Source organism: Rhinoderma darwinii, chromosome 9 (assembly GCF_050947455.1).
Source record: "Rhinoderma darwinii isolate aRhiDar2 chromosome 9, aRhiDar2.hap1, whole genome shotgun sequence".
In the NCBI taxonomy this organism is placed as follows: Eukaryota; Metazoa; Chordata; class Amphibia; order Anura; family Rhinodermatidae; genus Rhinoderma; species Rhinoderma darwinii.
In genome coordinates this window covers 52,146,837-52,158,936 of record NC_134695.1, presented here as the reverse complement: position 1 = coordinate 52,158,936, position 12,100 = coordinate 52,146,837, and the positions used below count along the sequence as shown (strand labels likewise).

The 12,100-nt window shown below is 41.1% G+C and overlaps 1 protein-coding gene across 7 annotated transcripts in view; it reads right to left on the bottom strand.

The window, feature by feature from the left end:
* Window positions 1–12,100, bottom strand: part of PPP6R3 (protein phosphatase 6 regulatory subunit 3) — an 84,671-nt gene that overhangs the window by 49,081 nt on the left and 23,490 nt on the right. For all 7 annotated transcript variants that reach the window (XM_075837687.1, XM_075837688.1, XM_075837689.1 and 4 more), the window contains exons 3-6: window positions 9,341–9,474; window positions 5,001–5,233; window positions 2,645–2,831; window positions 535–672 (exon numbers count right to left, since the gene is read on the bottom strand). In XM_075837687.1, coding sequence (XP_075693802.1) covers window positions 535–672; window positions 2,645–2,831; window positions 5,001–5,233; window positions 9,341–9,352 — 570 coding nt within the window. In that variant the 5' untranslated portion in view covers window positions 9,353–9,474. The remainder of the gene's footprint in view (window positions 1–534; window positions 673–2,644; window positions 2,832–5,000; window positions 5,234–9,340; window positions 9,475–12,100) is intronic.

The window sequence follows — 12,100 nt, the reverse complement described above, 5'->3', positions numbered from 1 at the left end:
TATTGTAATAGTTTGGACTTTTACGGGTGCGGCGATACCAATTTTATTTATTTTTTTACATTACTTTAGAGGGAAAACGGGAAAAGGTTTTTTTTTTTAACTTCATTTTTTCATACACATTTTATTAGTCCCCCTAGGGGACTTAAACCAGCAATCATTAGATCACAGGTACAATACACTTTGTAAATAGTGTAATTTTTACAGTCTCCTGTTAAGCCTGTAAACAAACATCGGCAGCCCCTGATCACGTCACCCGGTGGATGGGGGGGGGGGGTGCCCCCCTCTTTCTAACATTTTGATTGTGATAGATCGCAGCATCTAAGAGAGTTAAACGGCCAGGAACAGCGTGATTGCCGTTTCTGCCCATTAGTCCCGGGTGTCAGCTGTAATACACAGCTGACACCAGCAGCGTATGGAGGGTGCTTCATTCATCACCCCCTGCATGTCGTGGTGCAAGAAGGGGATTAAGTCACAAAATTTACTGTATCAAATTAAAAACATAGGTAGGTCATGATGCAAAACCTTGTAACTTACATTTAGGACATCTTGCCTTAGTTGCGATGGCTCAATACACGTGAGAAGTCTTAGCAGCAAATCCATAATAGCAGAGGTTCCTATATGTTTTATGATCAAGTCAACAAAATCATCCTTATTCTTTAAAAACGCTACAATCTGCAAAATAAAATAAAAAACAGGAGACTTTACAAAAACATCAAAGAGTGTCAAGGAGCCAGTCTTCCTCACCAACACCTACAAAGCCTTAGGCCGGGTTCCCACAGGGAAGATACGCTGCGTAAAAATCACGCAGCGTGTGACCTGAAGCCCGCAGTATATTCCACCCCAAGAAAAAAAAAAATACAACACACTTTTAAAAATCGCAACACATTGTGGTTCGGTTTTTCAAACGGAATATCTGCTGCGGAAGAAAGCCGTTCATACTTACCCTTTCCCTCCTCTGACTTCTGCTCCGGCGTCTCTGGATGATGTTGCAGGCTACGTGATGCTGCAGCCTCTGATTGGCTGCAATGTAATTTTAGGAGGCTGGACTGCAGGAAGGAGAGAATTCTGGGCAAGTATGTGGTTTTTTTTCCCGTAATTGTGATTTTTTCTTAATCTCATCCACTTTGCTGCTAACTGTAAATGCTGCGGAATTTCCACAGAATTCCACTGCGGAAATGCCACAGCGTTTACGCTACGTAGGAACCCGGTCTTAGGCTTCACATACATAATTTCAACATTTTAAAAATGCACAAAAGATACGCCATGTGCGTCTAATGGCATTTATTTAGTGTCATTTTGTACATTAAATTGTCCTGGCATTTTTAAGTGCCATAGAGAAGCCTATGGAGAAAAACACCATACCCAGAGAATACAGTTTTAGGGGCTAGGAGGGGGAAAAACACAGCACTCTATGTAGGCTCTTTAAATACTACAATGAAACCCCTGTTTTTTGGGCCCAACAAGAAAATACGCACCAATAAGCAGATAAAAAAAACGCAGATAAAAATCCGCACCCAATCGTGCGTTTCATTCCGGTCTTTAAGTTGATGCATTTTTCGGCGCGTTTTCATGTGATTTTCCACAGCACCAGGCAGATACAATACGCAAGTAGAGAAAAAAGATAAATGGACACGCTGCAGATTTTAAAATATGCACCGCAGGTCAATTTCCATCCTGAAAAATACTGCAGTGTGTACATGATATTCCCTGGAATCTCTGACTATGCTGGTACTATATTCAGCTGCAGATTTGCCGCACGCAAAACAGCACGTAATACGCATCGTGTGAATTGAGCCTCATAGTACACTAGTGCATTTAATAATCCTATTATGACTGACAAAATTGTATGTAGTATTTAATAGAAACGACACTAGCTTATGCCAGTCAGGTCTCGGTTTTAATTCTTTATTACATCGAAATATTTTGTCAAAATTTGCTCAATGTCTTGGCACCGTTAATCCGGCCCACCAAGCTCTACAAGAACATCTTCTGTGTCTCTGAATGAATTTACGAATAGGCATTTTAACAGGGTAATACTAGAAACTATTAAAAGGGTAAAACATTTTTCATTAAGCTACAAATACACAAAAATCCCAAATAAACGGTGGTAGAATCCCATAAGCTATATATTCAGGCTGCAACGTGAAGGAGGGATATCCTGCCTATAATAGCGCCCAACATGCCTGTGTTTATAAGTAATATCATGAGACACCTACAGCAAGGCAAGTTCACATGCCGCGGATTTGTTGTACAAATTTCAGCAAGAGACTTATTTATCTGAATAGAGCTCGCAGAGTTCCTTGAAGATGAAAAAAAAAACCAAAAAAAAAACGACCACATTTTAGATATATAGACAGGATTGTCAGTTGCAGAGACAAACCCTGAGAGAACCAACACAAGTAGTGGATTTGTTGCCGGAATTCAGTGAATCCACTTCCAAATCTGCGTGTTGTGTGCATTTAGTGCAGATTCGGAAAGATGTGCCTGCTTGAAAACATTACTGTAACTGGCAACAGGTCCAAACTGCGTAACAATAAGCCACGATGACAAATATATGTTGCATGACTGAACTTTATCATTCCACGTAGAGAAAAAATAAAAAACAAAACACTGACAAAGCAAAAGAACACAACTTCGTATATACCTGTTCAGGTTTCCGGCTGATTAAAATGCTTAAAACTTTGCTGAAGAAGCTGGCAAGCAACGGATTCAATGGTGAATCATTTACAAGAAAACTATAAAGTCTTTTGAGTAAAGACTCATCTTCTCCAAGTCTGTCATTTATCTGCGAAACATCTGATGTCAGTAGCTCACAAGATAAATTAGGGTACCTATAGATAGAAGGAACAGTACAAAAACAATTTAACAATGGACAGTAGTTTGCAGTATTCCAATATTCCTACATATCTAATATTCTGTAATACTCCAAGGGGTTTCTGGCTTCAGCGAGCTTTATGAGACACTGGTATCCGGAAAATGACACTAAATTCCCATTGGTTGATCAGAGGCACCATGTGACATCTACAGCACTTTTAAAGAGGCTCTGTCACCACATTATAAGTGCCCTGTCTCCTACATAAGGAGATGGGCGCTGTAATGTAGGTGACAGTAATGCTTTTTATTTAAAAAAAACGATCTATTTTCACAACGTTAGGAGCGATTTTAGTTTATGCTAATGAGTTTCTTAATGCCCAAGTGGGCGTACTTTTACTTTCGACCAAGTGGGCGTTGTACAGAGGAGTGTATGACGCTGACCAATCGGCATCATGCACTCCTCTCCATTCATTTACACTGCACTAGCGATATAGTTATATCACTATGTGCAGCCTCATACACAAACACTAACATTACTACAGTGTCCTGATAATGAATACACATGACCATCCAGCCTGGACGTCATGTGTACTCCAAATCCTGACACTTCTGACTTTTTTTTGAGAGATTCCGGCAAGTGAACCCAAATCTCGTTTAGCTCCGTGATCTCGCGAGATTTCGTATCCGTTGCTGGAATCTCACAAAAAAAAAAAAAAAAAAAAAAAAAAGATTCAGAAGAGTCAGGATTCTGAGTACACATGACGTCCAGGCTGGATTTCATGTGTATTCATTATCAGGACACTGTAGTAATGTTAGGGTTTGTGTATGAGGCTGCACATAGTGATATAACTATATCGCTAGTGCAGTGTAAATGAATGGAGAGGAGTGCATGATGCCGATTGGTCAGCGTCATACACTCCTCTGTACAACGCCCACTTGGTCGAAAGTAAAAGTACGCCCACTTGGGCATTAAGAAAGCTCATTAGCATAAACCAAAATCGCTCCTAACGTTGTGAAAAAAAGATCGTTTTTTTAAATAAAAAGCATTACTGTCACCTACATTACAGCGCCCATCTCCTTATGTAGGAGATAGGGCACTTATAATGTGGTGACAGAGTCTCTTTAAGCCAGAGAGATCACACGTAGGCTGGATTCACATGCGGTAGATTTTGTTGCAGAAATTTCTGCAACTAAAACTTTGTTTCATTCACCTGAACGGAACGTGCAGAAATCCATGCGCTTGCAGCAGAAACACCCCCATTCAGATGAGTGGAATGGATTTTCGATCACAGAAATTTCTGCAGCAAAATCTGTAGTGTGTGTTTTAAAAATAGGCTCCAAAGTGGGGAATTTGGTGCTCTTCAGTGGGAGGGGAGCTTATTTTCTGTAAAGCATCCCAAAGATGCTTCTTCAGGGCTCTTTCCTAATACTTCAGTTATGAGAACAATGCAGCATTAACCTCTTGGACTTCTGGAATTATTCGTGGTGGAAACAAAAACTAGGGATTAATCCCAGTTCCGTAGCAGTACCATTTTTTCCCCACAGTGCCAGAAATAATCCAGCAGGCATCAAAAGTCAGCATGAACAAAATAAGGAATATGAATTTCACGTACTTAAAGGAGAACTCCACCCTCCATTTGTACATCTGTGTTTCACTGGGGTGCTGTGTGCAGAAATACTTACCGATCCCCGCATCTTGTAGTTTTTCAGGTCCAGCACCGCTCACGTGATCTTCATTCTGAGCTGGTCCAGAATCGCTGTAATTCAGAAAACCGGAAGACTGGTTTTCAATGCATTCCTATAGAGCCTTGTTCTGGCTCCCATAGGAATGCATTGAGAGCCTGAGTTCTGGTTTATTCAAAAGCAATGACTCCAGACAAGTCAGAGGGAAGAACACGTGAGCAGCGCTGAACCCGAAAAATACAAGATGCGGAGATCAGTAAGTATTTTTGCACACAGCTCCCCACTGAAACACCAATGTACAAATGGAGGGCGCAATAAAAAAATAAATAAAGTTGAGTTCTCCTTTAAAAGCAAATATTTACCCAGTCCTACCAATTGTTAGTCAAGTTCATTTTTGCGAAACAAAGATTTTTTTTTTTTATTCTGCTCTATTGTATAGAAGGCGTTTATATGGATAACGTTGGATCCAAAAAGTTGGCGAAAACAAAATTTCAAGCTCTTACTTGTAGCGAATCTTTTCATCCATATCTTGTGGAGGTTCTTCAGTGATGAAAGTCACCAGATCTTCCAAACATTCAGATTTTAATAAAAACTCCACAAGCTTACGATTCTGCGCCTTGCATTCTTGCAAAATGTCCTCCTCATCCATAAGCTCCTTTAGCGTCACCTCATCTTTTTCTAAGAGGGTGTCTATGTGAGATGAAGAATGCAGGTCGAACTTCCAAAACATACTTGGCTGATAAGAAAAAGTTACATTTTAAACATTGGAAATATCAACTATGCATTTGCCTTAACGAAGCACTCTGGAAAAATCTGCTGTTTGTAAACTAGGTTAGGTAAAAGGTAGTCAAAGCAATCCCCTTACTGGTTGCTTTATTAGGCTATCCATTCCAGCCGGCTGGTTGATCACGTGATCCACAATGACTTCCCAAAGCCTACGTTGTCTGCTGTGCGGACTGGTAATCAGTCTCTACACAAGCCTCGATGTAACCAATTTTACAAACGGAGGGGGGAAAAAAAATACAAAAAAAAAAAAAGATTTTCCTGGAGTGCTTCTCTAAGATTCATGAACACGTAATGCAAAACCATTAATAAGCAGACGTGTAAACTAAGATGCCAGCAAGATCTTTTATAAAAATAAAACTTGCTGGGAAGGAAAGAGAAGAATGTATTAAAGATCCCTGGAAAGGTAGATCAATAAGGGAACAAATTAGACACAGATCTGAAAAAAAATAAAAAAATGAGGGCAAGAGATTAACCAGTTAGTAGTACATAAAAGTATAGGCATGTTCAGGGGATGTGCTTCCACCAGTGAGGCAGATTTATCAGTGGACGACATGTCAAGCATCACAGGAAAACCGACATTAAAACAGCTTTCCAGTTTAAGGTTTTTTTATGAGGGGGGGGGGGGGGGGGGAATGCCTAATCACTGTATAAAATTAAAGTGCTTTGCAATATACTTTGTTTTAAATCCTTCCCATTTTCAAAATTAACGTTTGCCGCCAGTGACTGGTTCCTGACTGTCAGGAGCGCTGGTAATAAATGGGAGCTCCACTTGCTTTTCCCTGCACTGACAGATATCAGTAAAGGATATGGTAGATCTATGCCTCTAATGACTGCTTCCATGTATCTTCTATGTCAGGAGCAGCACACAGGAGACCGATTACTAATAGTGCACTGTGTGGCTGGAACGCGACTACGGTTGTCATGGCAGCTCAGGTGCCTATTGAAGGCCCCCAGAGATGCCATCACTCTACCTCTGCTAAGCCAAGCCTGTGGCAGGGCTAGCAGACGCCTATAAAAATGGTGAGGGCCTGGTTCCTCTAACGTTCGCTGGTCCAAGTCGCTAATGAAGTGTGAAAAAAACCTTTAGTATGTGAACAAATTAAAACTTCAAAAATAAAAACCTTTTCCCATAAAGTAATGTAAAAAGTAAGTAAACAAAATTTGTATCGCTGCGTCCGTAAAAGTCTGAACTATTACAATATAGTGTTATTTAACGCGCAAGGTGAACGCCATAAAAAAAAAAAAAAAAAAAAAAAACAACTGCTTTTGGTCAACTTTGCTCAAATTTTTTCATAAAGTGTTCAAAAAGCTCTACGTACCAAAAACCGGTACCGATAAAAAACGACAGCTTGTCCCGCAGAAAATAAGCCCTCGCAGCGCTCAAATCGGTAAAAAAAAAATTATGTAAAAATAAAGTGATAGCTGTCAGAGTGTGGCGACAAAATATATATATATTTTTTTTTTCATTTTTATCAATAAAAGTTGTAAAATACAAAAAAAAAATTTTTTTTTATCACCGCAACCGTATTGAGCCACAGAATAAAGTTACGTTGTCATTTTTACGGCATGGTGAAAGCCGTAAAAACGAAACACAAAAAACAATTGAGGAATCGCAGCCTGCAAAGAATTTTTTTTCAGTTTCCCAGTACACTATATGGAACTATAAATACCAAAAGAAACTACAACTCCTCTGGCAAAAAAATAAGCCCTCACACCACTCTATTGACGTAAAAATAAATAAGTTATGGCTCTTTGAAAGCAGGGAGTGAAAAACATTGTGCCATGTTACATTGCTTTCAAGGGAGAAGATCTCCAGAGTATGCCGCTGTACTGGGCACCATACAGCAGCAGAGTGCCAATGGCTTGGTAACATGATTCCGTGACTACATAGACACAATTGTAGCAAACTGAGCAGAACTGGGCCTGTACAGATTTTAAGCTCCAGCTGTCAATGAATGGTAACACATGGACCCAAGTTTACACAGCGGTTTTTTTTTTGTGCCGATTGATGTGGAAACCGCACCACGATCAGTACCAAAAAACCGCCCCCTATATCTCGTTAAAAAAATAAATATTTTTTGTGGTGCCATATTTTAAGAGCCATAATTTATTTTCCGTTGATGGAACGGTGACTGCTTGTTTTTTGTACGGCGAGCTGGAGTTTTTAATGGTTCCATTTTGGGGTACATAAGACTATCAGCTTTTGCTCTAATATTTAAGTAGAGATGAAGTGACCACACAACAAATTCTGGTAATTATAATTTTTTTTTACTGCGTCCTCTGTGCAGGATAGATTTTAATAGTTCAGATCCTTTACGGATGGGGTGACTTTACTCCCCTCCTGTGGTGCTCCCATAGAAATGCATCCCTTCTCTCCCGGGAGCGCCAGGAGAGACAAGTGTCTTTTTTTCTCTTAATTTTTTTTTCCTTGTGGATTTTGCTGTGGACATGAAGCTAATTTACAACAGTGGGCATTTGCTGCGGATTTCGAAACAATAGGGAAACCAGCAACATAAATGAACATGCCGCGATTTTGAAATCCACATCACAGGTGAATTTAGTTACATTCTATGCAGATTTTGTCCGCAGAATGGAGGAGATTTCTTAAAATGTCATCTACTTGGCCACTACAGTAAACCCGGAAAATCCACCGTGTGAACATGCTCTACTGAAATGTTACAATCAGAGAGCAGAGATCCTCCAGTGGACAAACTGCTGTAAACCCCCCCCCCCTTCTGCCCCACCTCATTTAGATATTCTCTTTTAAAACTGGATGCAACTCTAGAGAAGAGCTAAAATGTAGAGGACCGAAAATACTAACCAGTTATAGATAGTGTAAAAGCAAATGGCAGCTTAACAAATTACACTTGCACTGAAAGCAGATACAACCCATGGCTAGATTCAGACAAGCGTTGCTCATCGGACGTGAAAAACTGTCGAGATATCACGCATCCCCCATAGACCAGAGCCTATGGAGGGATGCGTGAAAAAGATAGGACATCTCCTATTTTCTTACGGACCCTTCACACGGTCCGTTGAAACTACTGCCGTGTGAAAGGCCAAATTGAATTCTATAGGTCCGGTCTGTGAGACGGCAGTTGTTTCAAGGGCCGTCACACGGACGTTTAATACAGTGTGAATAAGGCCTATAAGAGTGGTTGCCAATTTTCTGCAACCAAGAGCTATAATGGTTTTGGAATATAAAAAAATAAAAAAAAATTAGTTAAAGGAGTTTTGCAGTCCTCAAATTGATGGCCTATCCTCAGGATAGATAGGTCATCAGTATCTCATTGGTCGAGGTCTGACTCCCGGCACCACGCCGATCAACTGTTTTAAAGGTGCCACAGCATTCATATGAGCGCTGCTTCCCCTTTCACTTCCTTTACTGCTCGAATTGAATGGCCGAAACACTTATAGTGGTGGTTCAGTAATACAGCCTTCTCCTATTCACTTCAAAGGGAGATGGCTGTAATACAGTAATCTGCTGCTATAAGCGCGTCAGCAATTCAGTGTGAGCAGTAAAGGAAGTAAAGGGGAAGCAGCACTCAAACGAGCACTGCTGCCCCTTTAAAACAGCTGATAGTTGGGGGGCCTGGGAGTAGGACCCCGACCGATATTGATGGCCTATCCTGAGGGTAGGCCATCAATTTCTTAGGACTGGAAACCCCATTTAAGCAGTGTCTACCATATACATCGGGGACTCATTAGGAATGCGGGTAAAATGGATAACATTGCCACTCCATAGAATCAGATTCTCTTTTTCCCCTTGTCAATTTTAAATGGATATAACATTAGGCAAAAAAGCATTGGTTATGAATCAGCAAATAGGACAATTATAGTAATTGGTGAAGGTTATTGATTAAGAGGTTAAAAAAATTAAGCAGAATAACGTTCAGGTATTAAAATGCAGTAAGGACAAATTACGTGCCTAAATTACAGAATGCAAACAAGTAAATCATGTATTCATTATCTACTTCTCAAAAAACAAAGTGTAAAATAACTGTAGCACCAGTGCGCAGATACAAGACAGACAATATTAAATATGGAGTGATCGTACTGCTGCAAACATGTTACTGTGAAAGGTCAGAATGTTTCTTCGAGGCAAGATGACATTAGGGGGTTTTCAGTCAACGGGGAGAGGTGGAGGCAAAGAAGATTAGTCCATCAAATTCCAAAATGAAAGCAGGGTCCCTTGGAATAAGGAAAAACAAAACTGTGAAAAGTGGCATGATGAAAACGTATGAAATCTTTACAGTGCAGCTTTACTGGGACACTACAATCATTGGAGTCACTAGGGAATTGTTGGTACAGAAGTTTCCTAATCCACTCTAATAGCGGAAACTCTCAATTTAAGAAACTGCCATCAGATATCACTCAATTAAAACGAGCATTTTCAAGTCTTACATCAGCCTCCGACTACAGACTGCTAGCTGCATTTTACAGTAGTTTGTAGTCAGTAAATGAGTTTGACTATAGAGAGACATGATAAACCTTCAGTGGTTATAGTTGGGGAGGAAAGGTTTCTACAGTATCTTCCCCACAGAGGCTGTTAAAGAGGCTCTGTCACCAGATTTTGCAACCCCTATCTGCTATTGCAGCAGATCGGCGCTGCAATGTAGATTACAGTAACGTTTTTATTTTTAAAAAACGAGCATTTTTGGCCAAGTTATGACCATTTTTGTATTTATGCAAATGAGGCTTGCTAAAGTCCAACTGGGCGTGTTTAAAGTAAAAGTCCAAGTGGGCGTGTATTATGTGCGTACATCGGAGCGTTTTTACTTCTTTTACTAGCTGGGCATTCTGACGAGAAGTATCATCCACTTCTCTTCAGAACACCCAGCTTCTGACAGTGCAGACACACAGCGTGTTCGAGAGATCACGCTGTGACGTCACTCACTTCCTGCCCCAGGTCCTGCATCGTGTCGGACGAGCGAGGACACATCGGCACCAGAGGCTACAGTTTATTCTGCAGCAGCATCAGCGTTTGCAGGTAAGTCGATGTAGCTACTTACCTGCAAACGCTGATGCTGCTGCAGAATCAACTGTAGCCTCTGGTGCCGACACGATGCAGGACCTGGGGCAGGAAGTGAGTGACGTCACAGCGTGATCTCTCGAGAACACGCTGTGTCTGCACTGCCAGAAGCTGGGTGTTAACGAACAGAAGTGGATGATGCTGATTTGTCAGCATCATACACTCCCATTCCTAACGCCCAGCTAGTAAAAGTAGTAAACACGCCCCGATGTACGCACATAATACACGCCCAGTTGTACTTTTACTTTTCAACACGCCCAGTTGTACTTTTGCAAGCCTCATTTGCATAAATACAAAAATGGTCATAACTTGGCCAAAAAAGCTCGTTTTTTAAAAATAAAAACGTTACTGTAATCTACATTGCAGCGCCTATCTGCTGCAATAGCAGATAGGGGTTGCAAAATCTGGTGACAGAGCCTCTTTAAGGCCATGTTCAAACAGGCTCGAGGCTTCGCCAAGTTTCCATTGCTCGAATAGCAACAACACAGACTGCGGCGCTCTTCTACCTGAATTCATAATTTTTTTGTAACCCTGCAGCTCCCTTATAAAAAGGGAAATTGAATGGAGGGGGGAGAATTTTCACTAATGAAAGTATACTAGGGAACCGCTGTACGAACAAACCACCAATAACTGGTAAACACAAGTAGCTCCAAAGTAAAGCTACACTTAGGCCTAAATTTACTAAAGCTTAGTTCACACCGAGTTTTTTTGGTGCTTTTTTGAAGCTGGAACCGGGCCAAAAAAACTTTTGAGATCAATGGGAGGCGATGGAGTTTTTCGTGCTCGCGGGGAAAAATAAAATAAAAAAATATATATATTTTTCTTTTCGCGTTTCCATCTCTTCCCTCCCATTGAGACCAATAAAAGGCAGAGAAATGGGTTGTCACTGCGTTTTTTGCGCACGGTGCTCAATGGCCGCCACAAAATACGCAACAAAAAAAAAAAAAAACGCAGCAAAGAAAGTGCCTGAAGGAACTTTGACAGATTTTTCTGCCTGCAAAAAGCTGTGAAGTAGAACTTAAACTGTAGCCCGCTGGCATAAGATGCAACAAATTTATTGGCGCACGTCGCATCTTGGGCTCTATGCGTCAGAGTGAAATCTACATCAGCAACAGCTTAAGGCCTCATGCACACGACCGTAGCCATGTGCACAGCCGTAATTTTCGGGTCGGCCGGGGGCTGAGTGTCACCCGCGAGCCGCCCGCAAATCGCAGGCCGTGCACATGGCCGCAGCCATTATTTGCTATGACCCTGGACCGAAGAACACGGCCGTAATAAGACATGCCCATTCTTTCTGTGGTCCGGGATCCGGGGCCATGCACGGACGATGGAAACCACGGTCGTGTTAATGGCCCCATAGGAATGAATGGGGCCGAAAGTCTCCCATGGTTTTTCGGGGGAATTGCGGCCGCAAAAGCACGTTCATGTGCATGAGGCCTAAAATCATTGTAAATCTGTTGGCCTGCAGGTGGCCCCCTACCCCTCATGCCAATAACACTTTTTTTTTTTTATTAAAGTGGTCTTAAAAAAAAAATGTAAAAACAAAAAAAGTTGTAAATTATTGGGCAACTATAACGTGAGCCATAATTTACACCTTTATTTTAGGCCGGCAAAACTGGTGTAAAGCCATTCTTCAATTCCCCTTAGTGTCCTAGGAATCTAGTGCAGAGTATTGGGCACCAATCACAGCACTATTGAGTTACATGTGGGATACAAACAGTCTAATGATTAGAACCAAGGAAGAGGAGAATATCGCCATGCTGGTTACTATACAATTAAGAATAA